Source organism: Abramis brama (assembly GCF_963993115.1).
Source record: "Abramis brama genome assembly, contig: SCAFFOLD_164, whole genome shotgun sequence".
In the NCBI taxonomy this organism is placed as follows: domain Eukaryota; kingdom Metazoa; phylum Chordata; class Actinopteri; order Cypriniformes; family Leuciscidae; genus Abramis; species Abramis brama.
The window spans coordinates 1-15,000 of NW_028155906.1; the positions used below are offsets into that span (position 1 = coordinate 1).

At 38.2% G+C, this 15,000-nt stretch overlaps 1 protein-coding gene across 1 annotated transcript; it reads left to right on the plus strand.

Moving 5' to 3' along the window:
- Positions 1-6,911: 6,911 nt before the first annotated feature.
- Positions 6,912-14,369, plus strand: LOC311077299 (pleckstrin homology domain-containing family G member 1-like; the record flags this gene model as incomplete). Its single annotated transcript, XM_084139119.1, has 3 exons — positions 6,912-7,368; positions 13,170-13,270; positions 14,300-14,369. Coding segments are annotated over exons 1-3 (507 nt in total), but the record flags the coding sequence as incomplete, so codon positions are not given.
- Positions 14,370-15,000: the final 631 nt, after the last annotated feature.

Below are 15,000 nucleotides of genomic sequence, written 5' to 3' on the forward strand. Positions count from 1 at the left end.
CTGCAAGCTAAGGCCTGTTTACACCAAGAACAATTATGATAGGCTAATTATAAAGTTTTAATAATCTTTCTTATTCTATGAGAAATGCAAAGTCCAAACCACAACTATAACAATAACGACACAAAGTAACAATATCATTGAAATCACTTTAAAATCACTTTTTTTTTGTTCCTGTTGATGAACGATAAAAACATTGACAGCCAATCAGAATCCACCAGACTTTAAAGAGCTCTGGGATTTAAAGTGGCAGACAACAAAACTGCTGTGCTTATTAAAAAACTTGCTTATAAACAGAACGTGCGTTATCATCCGTTCGTGTGGATGATTATCTTTATAGTGTGTGTGTGTGAACACTGTTTTCCGCACCAGCGAACCGTACCATGTGAACTCCGGTATGGTTCGCTGCTGATAAGAACGCAATCGTCCTAAATCATGGAAGTGAACCGATATTGATGACATATGATTTGATGTATGTTTGTGTGTCTTATATTCACTTTCCTGACAATTGTGACTGACACACTGCAAGCAGAAAAGAAAAGGACTCCCGTGTTCGTTAGAAAATGTGCTTTTTGAAAACAAAACCAAAGGTGAGGGCCCAGCAAACACAGAACGTTGGCACAACGTAGCCAACCTTCTAACAACGTTTTAACAACATGGCCAAAAGGTTGCTATAACTACGTTGTGTGGTGAAGGTTGTTACAGCGTTGTCACAATGTTGGTATTAAACCACCGTTCAGGGCCATTGCTTAAGGTTGTACCAACGCTGTCTTGACAACCACTGGACTACATAATGTACTCGTCACTGCCCTGAAGCGCGAAAATCAGCCTTTTAAATTCCAACCACCTGTTGTTGGGCTCATTGTGTTCTCATTCATCATCGAGCAAGGATACGTGAGTATTGCGTTTAGCCTACCTCAGCTATCAAACACAACCTACAACTTTAATTATAATGTGATTAATGTAGCATCGCTCGCACTGTTTAGTTTTTCGTTTGATTTTTCCGCTATTTAGTCTCATTCGTTTCTTTGCTCCTCTGAATTTGTGGATGTTTCCCCGGTGACACCTGCTTTCGGCTACTGTCCGCCATACAGACCCGGTTTTGTTCTTTAAATGTTCTGATCTGCCTTTTCTTTTTATGTTTTATTTATTATACTTAAAATAAATTTGTATATTCCTTTATTTCTTTTTTTTTTTTTTTTTCACAAATGTATGACTTTTGGAAGTGCAATTTGATTATATGCAGTTTTAATAAAGTTGAATTAACGAAACCTTCTGTCATTTTTACTCTTCAAAGTGTAGGCTACACTTGCAGGTGTTGATAGCCCCATTAAATAATAATATAGATAAACAATAAACGATAAAAAGTATAATTATCTAACAAAATACACCATATAAAAATATTGTCAGAATGTCGTCTCTCAGTTGCTGAATGTCGCGCAGCAACGTTGCTACAGCCCTGTCACGTCTTACAATTCTACGTTGTTACAATGTTGCGAGCACGTAGACAGCGACGTTGCCATAGCAGAAATACAACGTGCCAGAGACGTTGCCACAACGTAAATGTGTTTGCTGGGGGGCCGTTTACACGACACGTTTTCAACCAAAAACAGGAAACTTTTAATGCGTTTTGGCCGTTCATTTACACAACAACAGCGTTTTGGGGCCTGAAAACGCAAACTTTTGAAAACGGGTTTGAAGTGCAAGTTTTTGAAAAACGATCCCATTATCATCTCTGTGTAAACAACAAAAACATGAATTTGTGAGAAGGGTGACATCATGCGTATGCATCACATGTTCAGTCTATTACGCTGTCATATCTCGTCTATTATGAGTGGTTGTTCTGTACTTTGTGCTTTTGTTTCCTGAGTTTTGATTAATATATTACAGTTTTTCTCAGTCGCTTTGGTACATTTCTCGAATCATCCTCGACATTTGCAAAACAGTAAGTGCATTTCCTTAAAACAATTCGTACAAATAGCAAAACACCTGCAAAAGCCAGTCTCTTGCTCAAAATCCTTAGTTCATCTCTCAAAAGTAAATATCTGTGTCAATGAACATGTCAGTGCATCAGAATGAAAAGTCCTTGTGTCATTGTGTACGGATAAGACCAATTTTATTTTGTCAATAAAACACCGCACTCTGTTAGTATCACCTGATGTAAACTACGGCAACAGTTTGGATGTATTGAAGTGTACAAAGCTGCGCTTCTTCTGTATGCCATATATCCATTTCAAAAGTACAAATTTACACACTACTGTACGCAAGTTATTGACTGAAAGAGACTGGATAGAATTCACAGTTACACTTTTACTAGTGGTCTGACAAAAAAAAACAAAAAAAAACATTACAATATTATTGCAATACAGAAAAGAAAAAGAAATGGGGCACAAAAGTACAACATTAGAAAGGCAAACACAGGACACTTTGCTTTTGCATGCAGCTCTGATATATGCTTGCCAACTGAAGGTTCATGAGATGCAACTTTGAGCTCTTTCAGAGAACTGGTTTCTCATTGGTTGACCTACATTCTCTTCATTAGTGAAAGTCAACATTCACCTGCACAATTCATCAATTCATGGCACATTTACAAAAAGTCTAGGTAACACTTTATTTTGATGGTCTCTTTTGAACGTGCTGTTGACTATAAGTAACTTAGCAACTATATGTCAACTAACTCTCATTAGAGTATTAGTAGACTGTCTGCTTAATATCTGCAAACACTTTATTGTGATGGTCCTCCAACAGACACTCTACTGACTATAAGTAATTTTGCAACTACATGTCAACTTATTCTAACCCTAACCCTACCAGTCTACTAATACTTAACTAACACTCTAATGAGAGTTAGTAGACATGTAGGTGCAGCGTTACTTATAGTCAACAGAACGTGTTAAAGGGACCATCAAAATAAAGTGAAACCAAAGTCTAATAGAAATGTGTAGAAGATATGTGTGGTGGTTTATGACAACTAGATCAACCGTTTTGCATTCAATGACTTATACGATGAACTAATGACTAGATGTAATGACTAAGACTATTGCACAGAGAACTATTTAATACATTTTGAGCAACATGGCATTAGCAACTGATAATGTAGGAAACCACAGACAATTGTACATAATCAATGTACCAAAGCAATCACAACTTGTTCAGAAGAATGAGAAACTGCTTTTATGATGTGCACCAGTGACTAGATGATGTGGAGGTTGAACAAGTTCATTTCTGATCTGAGAAATGCTCCAAAGCGACTGAGAAAAACTGTAATAGCACTGTACAGATGAAGAGTACAGGTCAAGTTAATCAAGGTAAAATCACAAAGTCAAATGCAACCCTACTTAGTTAATTAAAAATGTCTGTATAATAACCTGGGATTTGAGCTCTTTTTGTCTGTGACCTCATTGCGAGATTTGCTTTTGACCTGATTATTAAAACTGCACTGTAAATTATGCGGTGTCAGACATAGCAAAAACACAGTGAGCTTCAGTATATATGAACTACAGCAGACAGTAGTGGTCATTATATGGGAATGATGAGCTGGTAATAGTCCTGGGCTGTTGAAAACAGAGAGGGCTGTGGCATCCTCATCATGCGGGAAGGAAGTTAAGTACTCTCACAAGTTAGTAATCTTTTTTTATGATTAGTCATAACTCAGTTACATAAAAAGGTAGATTGGTTTCCTTTGAATCCGAAAAGTAAGAATGATTGCTCCTTGACTTGGCTGTTATAACACTGTGGCTATGTTTATGCATTCTTCATAGCTGGTTCAGGTAGTCATTAGCACTTCCAAAAACTTGTTTGCTGCTTTCCTGTCAGGCATACATGCCAACTATAACTATATATCCCAACCAAACCTCATAAGTGACTTATTTAATAATCTGCTTGTGTGACTTGACCTGTTGCATTCCCACCCGTGTTGTGAGTATGGGACAGTATGTAAGATTAATATTAGGATGCCAAAGGAGCCCAGATGGGTTTTTATGCCTGGTGGTGGATGTTCAGTCCATTCATGCTTTTTTCAGCTAATATTGGCCACATCCCCTTGTTCAACAGTCTTTTGACCCGTGTGAGAGAAGAAAATCCCTTCCTAAATGTAAAGGCATGTATATGTTTTCATTTATAAAATGAAGATCACATGTTGTTTGCTAAATGAAATAATGAACTTAGCAAATTGCAAATTATATTACAACCTTTTGAAAAAGTAGTGCATTTTAGCATACATTTAAAGAGTACTTATTATGGAAATAATATACTTAAAAAGATTAATATTTAATGTAATTTCTATGGAAACTTTTATGTCATGTATTTAAATGTGTGTAATTAAGCATTTGCAATTGTTAAGGTGCAATTATTAAGTTAATTATCAGCAAGTGCATTTTTTTTTAAATATACTTTAATAAGTTTAAAGTACCTTACAAGTGCACATTCAATGCATAAAGAAGTGCATTTCTTTTTCAGAAGGGTATCTTTTTTTCTTTCTTTTTTTATAACTCTTAAAGTAGCATTTTCAGTTCAGCTGTGATTGCATATTTGGAAGCAACAGTGTGCTGACTTTTTGTGTTTTAATAGGTGAAACATTGCAAATAAGTTTCAAACTGAATCACAACAAACTAATTAAAATAAACAGCATACAACAGACAGACTCGTGCATGAAGAGTACAAACACACCCACAGGAGTTTATTTTACTTGAACATGACCCAGCCCACCAAAACACACAACCAGCAGTGAACCCGATGCATGAAAAGGCTTTAACATATACAGACACATTCATGTATATTCCCAATAGTTCAAACTGCAGGAAACATGCAACACACAAGCATGCATTTACTTAAAATTTTGTGTGTGTTGGTGGCCGCATCTCATTTTGTGTTTGTTTGTCTAGTGAAAGTGGGTCAGTGTGTGAGTTTGGCATGCACAGGAATTAACCAATCAGAAAGCTTGCTTAGACAATCAAGAGCCAATCATGTGGCTTTTTTCTGGAGCCCTGGATAATATAGATGGCTCCGTGTTGAGTGAGTAATGACGGTGATTATTCATAACTGGCAACTGAGAGGGAGACATGTGGTTGACTGCAAGACAAAAAGAAAGTCTTAAATTCCCTGGAATCCCTTTATATGGTTTTGTTGTTGGAGAGCGATTACTTGTTGCATTTGACTGGTTTCCATGATGCGATTTGGTGCGAATTGTATGAAATATTGTTATTCAACACTTCACTTTGTCCCATATGTACAGTATATATTACCCCTTTCCACTGCCGTAATTTACCTATTGTGTCAACGGAGTGTAAAAATTACCACGTTACACTGAGTTGATTGTGTGTGCACACCTGTGCTAGTGTGTGTGGAGTGGGTGTGTCTGGATGGTCTTACAGTGTTGTGAGAATAGACAGTCCACAACCACACACGTGCACACACACACGTGCATACGCAGACACACACACACACACACACACACACACACGGTCACACAGAGCTCTCTTTCATTTCACCTAGAGAGTAAAATGTCTCCATTACACGTTAATCTGCTCATTAAAGCCTCTCTCTTTCAGTGCTGGCCTTTCTCTTGTATGAAAGGCTCTGCATGTGTGTGTGTGTGTGTGTGTGTGTGTGTGCATGCGTGCATGTATGCATGTGTGTGTGTGTTCTCATGGTAATTCACTTGAAGTGATGTGGTGAGTGCCTGTCAACTGCTGTTTTAAGACACATCTGAATCATGCCCAACATCAGAGACACGTGAACACACTCTATAGCAGTAAAAGCTCATAAAACGAAATAAAATAAACACTTAAGTTTGAAAAATTTCTGAAGAAAATGTGAATGGTGTTTGCTATGCTACTCTCCACCACAATTCAACCCCTAGTACCCTAACCCTAATCAAAGCATTAATGCTAAGATGTTGTGGGGGTTGTTATGCGGTTGCTAATGTCTTTTGAGTGGTTTCTAGGGTGTTGCTTTTACTGTCCCAGTTCCACCCTCTAGACAACCCCCCCCCCCCCCCCCCCCAACACCAAGTTTCCACTCACAGCTTTTTTATTAAATATAAATATTATAAACGTTCTGTGTTGTTATTATTGGTGTGTTACATTTCAGTCTGAGATAATGGGACAGTGAGACTAAGAATAGTTATAGCTACTAGTATCTAAAATAATGTTAAAGTTTAGCTTTCTCCTGAGAACTGCTGTCACAAGAACAAACCCAAAATGTTTTCGAGTGTGTGTATTCCCACACAGAAATGCTAGAGATTGCTGTGGGTTTTTCAGGATGTTTTTGAGATCTAACTCTGTGGGAATCAAATATGTAATTGCAGTGGGTTTTGGGGTTGTAGTTTTTGTGTGTTTTCAGAACGAATGACATTGTCTGATTTGTGACATTACTTTTTATGCAATGCTACAGTAAATATTGCTGTTCACTTTCGGAAGTTGTAGTGATGGTCTCCCAGAAAGAATGTGAAATATGCATGTTGATTATATCATTTAAACATATTTAAATATAATTCAAATTAATTTTGCACACTTAAAGAATTATCGGAAACACTTTACAATAAGGTTCATTAGTTAATATTAACTAACATGAACTAATCATGAGCAATACATTTGTTACAGTATTCATCTTTGTTAATGTTCGTTAATAAAAAATACAACTGTTCATTGTTTGTTCATGTTAGTTCACAGTCCATTAACTAATGTTAACAAATACAACCTTTCATTTTAATAATGTTAGTAAATGTTGAAATTAATATTAGCTAAGATTAATAAATGCTGAAGAGTATTGTTCATTCTTAGTTCATGTTAACTAATGAACCTTATTGTAAAGTGTTACCGAATTATCGTATCGCATTATTTAACAAGATATGGGAAATTGCAGTTTCCTTCAATATCGTCTAACCACTTTGGGATTTTTTATCTTTCAGAAGATTATCCATTCTCCACTGATGTTTTACCGCCACTCCCGGAGGTCCCTGTTGGAGGGCCGGTCCTGAGCCAGGCGGGAGGTCCCATCAGAAACTCTGCCCCGAGATATTGCTCCTCACGCAGCATGGACTCCACGCACTGCAACGACCGGCCGGTGAGCTACGGCTCCACGTCTTCGTCCGCCTCCTCCCGGGACAGTCACTGCTCGCTGGGGGGGCGGCCCGTGTTAGGCTCCACCCCTGAGCGGGATCATGATTCTGGAGCCATCCGATTGGAGCTGGTGCCTGCCCGACAGCTGGAGGAGGAGGAGTCAGGAAGACAAACACCTACACCCACCAATCAGGGGGACTCAGAGATTCAGTCGCCGGAAGGACGCAAAGTCCAGTATGTGGACCGAGTGGTGGAGGAAATTCTTGAAACGGAAAAAACCTACGTCCAGGACCTCCGCAGTATAGTCCAGGTATGAAAGACACAAAGCATGTGCGGTCTCTTCCTGAGCGTGACATATAGCCGATCACTGCGTCCGAAATCGAATACTGTATAAGTGCTACATTTGGTTTGAATCTTTGTATACGCGACCATTAAAAAGTTCTATATAATATGAATGTCCGTAGTATGTACAATGTGATGTGAAATTCAGACATACTACTGTACATTTGCCGCGTTGTCATTGTCATGTGATCTACCAGCGTCAGTTGCGCCGCTTCACTACCATTCACAAATCCTCTCCTGTGGCCTCATGGGATAGTGAAGGGACAGTAAAGTGCGCACTTCAGAATCTCGGCGGAAGTAGTACGTGATATGGGTACTGTCATAGGCGTAATTTGTGGGTGGGACGGGTGGGACATGTCCCCACCACTTTTTGCTAAGGTCGATATTGTCCCCACCACTTTTGAAACATCTCGCGGCACGAATGTACCAATACAAATAAACAAAACATCTCCAGTTAACTAGCAGAGCATTGATTTCATTCGTTTGTCAAATAAGAGGCGATCTAGCGCTGAAATGTGTTGTTTCTGAAATCAAGTGATCAAAGTGCTCGTTGCTGCTGCGATCAGTGGCGCTGATACTGTGTTTGTTTGTTGTCTTCAATCCGTTGTGGAGAGACTCTCTATTCGTTCCGGTGAAATTACAAAACAAAATGCACACAAACATGTCCCTGCCTGATATACAACCACTGATAAACATAATCGGTTTTGATAAAAAAGTAAAAATAAAAAAAAACTATATGAGTGCGGATTAGAACCCAGAACCTCTGACACGCTTGGCAAAAGTTCTGTCCCTGGACCATTTAAATACATGCTTAAAATAGTCGGATCAACATATAATAGGCCTCATTAAACGACTAATTAAACCCAATCAATGTACTATTTAAATCGATTGCTGGACATCGTAATGTTATTGTACATACATCTGTTTTATGATTTAGCATTGTGTTACCCCCCCCCCTCCCCACCTGTCCCACCCACTTTTTAAAACAAAGTTACGCCACTGGGTACTGTCACCTACTGTTTTATAAATACTATGAATAGGGACATACTTCTTTTGTCACATACTGTTTTTTTCCCCTACTATATAGCAGTGGTTCCCAAACTGGTGTACGTGAGGTAACAGATGCTTTGAATGCTTTGTTTTGCCATTCATTTAATTCCACTCCACCTTGAAATAACAAGAATAACCCGAATATCAACACGATTGCAAATGCGACATTGATTTTATACAACATCTCAACAAATCAAAAGGTAATATTAAGTGACGTACATTGCAAACACAGTATTGAAAGTATAGTTTACTCAGTTTTGCAATGAAATGATAGTTATAATGAAAGCCACAGCAGAACTGCAACACACAGTGTTTCGTGAACGAATCTGTGGCTTTGAACGGATCGATTCAATGACCCAATCATAAATACATCCACTTGCTTCGTTACCGATTGAATGAACAAACATTTTTGTCAGTAATTTCATTGACGAGATTTATCCATTAATGTTTTTTTTTCCCCAAATCGTAAGAATTGTTTGTCCTGTGGAAAACGATAGGAGAAATTTTTCACGCTGCTCTTTCCATACGTTGAAAGCGGATGGTTATTCATAGTCATTCTGTCAAGCTGCAAGAAGGAAAGGTTTAAAGTCATTCTTCAAACTTGCAGTGTTGTGCATATGTATGTATATGCAATAACAAATGCTGTTTGCTGTCACTAACATGACCTTGTTCCACACGTCTTGATAAAGTTCAGTTCTTTGAATTATAGAACTTTATTAGGTTATTTTAGAGCTTGATAGCATCTGTAACATTTCCTTTTGTGTTCAATGGAAGAAAGTCATGCGTATTTATTTTATGACAGGATGGCGAGTAAATGAGTAAAGTTTTGGCTGAACTATTCCTTGCAAGTACACTGTCAGAAATAGGGGTATAGTAGGAGTCCATTTCTGTCCCCCAAGGTACAATCTACACTAATGTACCCCATAGGGCTTATTATTGGACCTCAAGGTATGTATTATTGGACCTCAATGTACCTTTTTGAGGGTCAAAAAGCATTAAAAGGTACATATGTACCGTTTCTTTTAAAGGTTAAGGTACAATATTGTACCCTTGAGGGAACAGCCCCAGTGACAAGCCATTGTACCCCTAAAGGTACAATTATGTACTTTATTTTCTGAGAGTGTACCTTGCAGTGTGTGGGTTTCTCATATACTTGGGATCAAACCTTGAACCTTTGTCCTTAACCATGCAGGCTACCAATCCCCATAAAGCATGAGTACTGGAGCTGTTTGAGTGCGAGTGTGTGTGTTTCTTTGTGTATGATTTATATAGCTGTCAAATTTAAAGTGCACATGGCTGTCATTTGACCTAGAGAGTGAGGAGATGAATGCTAAACTCTTCTTCTCACCCTTGCCCTGATTTTCTCACTCTTTCTCGGTTAATGTGAGGATGGAGAGTTTTAGGGGGGTTGCAAACCCTTTCCCCACCTACTCCTCTATACACACACATTCACAGGCCCCCTGGCACTAAGAGAATGATAGATGGTTTGAGGAAAGAATGGAACAAAAGGAAAGCAGGATGGATGGAGAGGACAGATAAAGCAGAGGAAAGTAGGTTAGGAAAACAACTTTAAAAGGGAAACACATGAGACTGCTATAAATATTAATACATATTTTATGTAATTTAATGATGTTTTCTTTTAGAAATATGAATCTAGTATTCTTCACGCTGGAACCCCTTACATTGTAATCTTACTTAATTTACTTATGTCAATGAGTGAGGGACACTGAAACATTTAGCTGAATTTTAGCTTTGGTTGAATTTAACTTAAAGTTAGTTTGAGATCCAACAATAATTGGTGGACCCCTGCAGCAACACAATGGACCCCTAGAAATCACGGATCCTCAGCTGAAGACCCCTGGTTTAACAAGTTTTACCATGTTTATATCTATTGTGCAGATTTTTGCTCCGTTTTTGCAAAGAATGGAAAATCGTGAGCATATTTTATCGCAATGATTCTCTTAATCTGACCGCAAAGTTTAAAATAGCATGCAAATGTTACGGTAAGTGTTGTTATTGCTAACTAAAACTTAAGCTAAAATTATTTTTAAAATTGTTTTCTTTAACTGAAATAAAGCTGAAATGAAATAAATGAAATAAAATATAAATATTAGATGAAAAGTTTGAAATGTTGCCTTGGCAAGTCTCTGAAATAACATAAGTTTAAGTACTAAAATTACTAAAATTATTATTTTTTTTTTTATCTTCCTGTGGTGATAGCATCACATTATTTCTCAGTTTTAAAAATGAGACAAACCTCTAGGTCTGTGTTTATGTGTGAGCGGGGTGTTGACACGGGGTGTTGACACAGGGTGTGTTTTAGAGTAGACACAGAATGATTATTTTACACTGCCTGGGGGTGTTCAGGTAAAGATTTGTATCTGAGTGAAAGAATCACTTATCTCGTCTGTCATCCGAAGAGAGAGACAATCGCATGTAGGGCGGAGCAGAAGATACAGCACAAATACAGATTCTGACATGCTTTGTTTGCTTATATTTTTGTGAGAGCTCACTGGGGGCTTCTGTAGTTCATACAGTTTGTTCCTCCATCCTTAAGGCCGTGACACACCAAGCCGACTTAAAAGAGCTAGTGGCGACAAAAGCTGAACACTTGCGTTCTGCGCCTGTGTATGAGGAAATAACTGTATATATCAGCGGGTATCAGTAGTCTATATTCATCATTCAAAAAGAGAAACCGAAACTAGGACTGCAGATAAACAACCCGTAAACAAAGCATAATTTGCTTACCATTTTGAATATCAATCATGCTGATCTTCATTTCAGGTAGCGATCTATGTTCTTTAAAAAACAGTACATGTGTTTCTACAGAACTAGTGTATGAAAGCCTCTTTGTGCAACTCAAAGGTGGTGTTTATGTTCTGTATCACTAGTATCACCAAATGCAGCTTCTGCCTTTTTGGACGGGAGGTAACAATACTGTCTCAGCCAATGCTTTGTATTTGGGTTTTAAAGTACAGTATTTATGGGAAGAAATGGATATTGTGGCCATGAATTAAAGGATTAGTTCACCCAAAAATTAAAAATTAAAATTGTCATTAATTACTCACCCTCATTGGTTCTTGCTGAAACTCAAACGTGCCCAAGACTTTTCAAATTCATTGTATTAATTTGTTCCCTCGTTCTAGCAAAAACAAGGCCACGTTTGTTTAATTAATTCCCCCGTTTTAGGTCAATTATGGCCATATTGTACTAATTCACTCCTAAGATAGTAATTTGAACAAAGGAATGAATTAGTTCAACATGGACACTATTGACCTAAAATGAGGAAACAAGTGCTTAATTCGTGGCCACAATATATATATATATATATATATATATATATTTTTTTTTTTTTTTATTTTTTTTTTCACGTGTCATGTGCTGTTAAATGTCTGTTAAATGTCTGTTAAATGCCTGTTAAATGTCTTTTATTTTGAATAGTGCATGGTTCAACCAGGCTGTGATTGACCCCTAATTAAAGGAACACGCCGACTTTTGGGGGCTTTAGCTTATTCCCTGTATCCCCCAGAGTTCGACAGGTCCATACATACCTTTTTCATCTCTCTCATAACTCTGTCTGACGTGCCCACCGCTAGCCTAGCTTAGCACAAAGACTGGAGGTAAACGGCTCCAGCTAGCATCCTGCTCCCAGTAAGCAGCCATTTTCTAACCGTATCCATACTGGGAACTATTTTCTCAGCTGCGACTAAATCACTCCGCCCAAGTAGCAGTGCTTCGCCTTCTGAGAATATAGATCCCAGTATGTATACGGTTAGAAGATGGCTGTGTCTCATGTGACCTTGTTATTTGTACACGCTGTGACTATACAAATCACAACATGTAAATAGGAAAATGTTGGCGTTATTTTGCACTTATTGGGAGCAGTATGCTAGCTGGAGCCGTTTACCTCCAGTCTTTGTGCTAAGCTAGGCTAGCGGTGGGTGTGTCAGAGTTACGGCACGCACGGAGATGAGAAGGGTATGTATGGACTTATCTAACTCTGGGGGATACGGTGAATAAGCTAAAGTCGGCGTGTTCCTTTAAGCCTTGAAACCCCCAAAGGAAGTGATAACAAAAGGTTTTATGGGTTAAAGTACATTTATACAGTTTTCAAGGTTCTACCTCTGACATGAGGAACATTTCGACAGTTTACACAACCTTTCAGTTACAATAAAAGTTACGTTATTAGATAATAAGAGTGTATATTTTCACCTGACGATGAACATGCGTATGAAGCTTATGAATGGAAACTGCATTCACTGAAGAGGAAACTAAAGCAACAGCAGATTGTTTGAATTAATTTTGCTTAAACTCATTATTTATCTCTTCATGTACGTAATGTGTCAGAAGTATATCAGAGAAAACTTTGCTTTGAATAAAAATGTTTAAGATAGATTTCCAAAAGAAGATTCCACAGATCATTCAAAAGTTGACTGTCCCGGCCATTGTATAATTTGCATAATGGATATGGCAAATACCATTCTTTGATCCTTACTAGTGCATCAAAGTGTCGCTCCCTAAGTACTTTACATAACTTGCGGACATAGCTAATCTACTGATGCGCAAATGTTAATGTCAGATGTGAGAGATGAAGCAGATCTGTCTAAATACGTCAAACCCTGAAGAGCTCAAAGCCAGTGGGGGGGCAGGACCCTGTTTGATGCCCATCTCACATGACCCCTGATGAGATTACTCATCCTTTCATCTGTTTCTCCACAGGATTACCTGGACTGCATCAGCAACCAGTCTCTTCTGCTGCTGGGAGATGAAGAGAGGAATTCTTTATTTGGAAATATCCGTGACATCTACCGTTTTAACAGGTACACGGACACATCATGCTCGTTTCAGGGACAAGCGCATCCGTTAGAGAAGTGTGATGGGTGTTTGCCACTTCCCAAGAACTATTAGGCTTTTTTTTTTAAATTAGGTAAACTATTATGTCCATACAATTAAACTACCATACCACCTTCATATGGTGGTGCTTAACAGGTTCTTATCATTTCCAACAATTAAAACCCATAATAAAACTCAATTAAAACAAGTAAAACTCATAATATTTTTGATATTGTCATTTTGAACACATTCATTAAGCACTATTAATTCATTAAATGACTTCAAACTGTTTTTATTTCGTGAATTTCATGGAAAATGTATGTTCATCAGAAGCTAGAAGTCAACATTTAATCCCAACACAGCGAATATCTAGTGAGTGATAGATTAAGATAAATTTACAACCCTGTTACTTGCAGACCCATTCAGTCTGGTATAGTTTTTTTAATTTAATTTTAATTTGGTCTGTTTTATTCTGATGCTTATTGGTAGAACTGACAATGTCCAACTTTAAGTGAAGTTGGTAACTTCATATTAATGGAAATAAAGATAATATACAGCTCATATAACATTTAGTTTGCCCCCCTGAGGTTGACGAAGGTTAAACATCTCATTGATTCCACTGAAGGTTAAACACCATTTTACAAAAATGAACAGCATGGCTTGTTTTAGGAGTGTCACGTGTACCATATTCAGAGAAAGAGTCCTTGATGGCCTGTTGAGGGAAGATCTTCTGTTTTAGACAGTCTGCTGTACTTACTGCCATCTATTCCCTCAGTTCCTCTCACTTCGGACCACACACACACACACACCTGCACATTTTGCCAGACTCTCTCCAAATTCAGCCCACACACACTCACAGTGTTACTTCATATGACTGCAATGCAGAAGTGACCACACATGCATTCACAATGCTGTTCATTCATGGAAGTGGGTCTTTCCTTTACAGTTCATGGCCTACAATACAGAGCATATAATGATATAACCAATGTGTGTGTGTGTGTGTGTGTGTGTTTTAGTGATCTGCTTCATGACCTGGAGAAGTGTAACGCCAACCCAGTTGCCATTGCAAAGTGTTTCGTAGCCAAGGTAAAACTCTTGTCTTTTCTTCACACAGACAAACCTTAAAGATCACTCAAAACTCACACTCAGGTTAATACAAACTTTTATTTAAGACTGTCTTTCTTTCATGAAACGCGAATACATAATTATGAAGAATGCTCACACTATCATGCTCAAAACTATCACACGGTCACACAGATAAACAATCAGCATCTCTATCATGCCTGTTGCGTGTTAGAATTAGTTTCCTGCCTCAAGAGTCTCTATTGACTGGCATAATAACACATACTTGAGTATGTTTAGCTGTTTTATAGCTCTAATTAACAGCTGCTGGAATGCAACTCGTTTCTGTGGTTTTCTTTCCTGTGGTTTTGTGTGATAATTGCTTTGTTTTGTTCGGGTTATTGTTGTGCTAATGTGGCGTTAGCAGGGGGCTGACAATTTACACAGTGCAAATGAGTGAGGCTCACAAGAACTCACACACCCAGACCAGCCCGAGTGTCAAACTGGCCTTCGGAGGTCTGCTTGTGCTGGGTATGAGGGCTTATGTTCATGCCTGGGAAACACTGTTTGAGAAACCAGAGAGATACACTGATTGGTGCTTTGATTGACACACATGGTTTCCTTTCTCAGCCCGGCTCTCGTTGCATACATACAC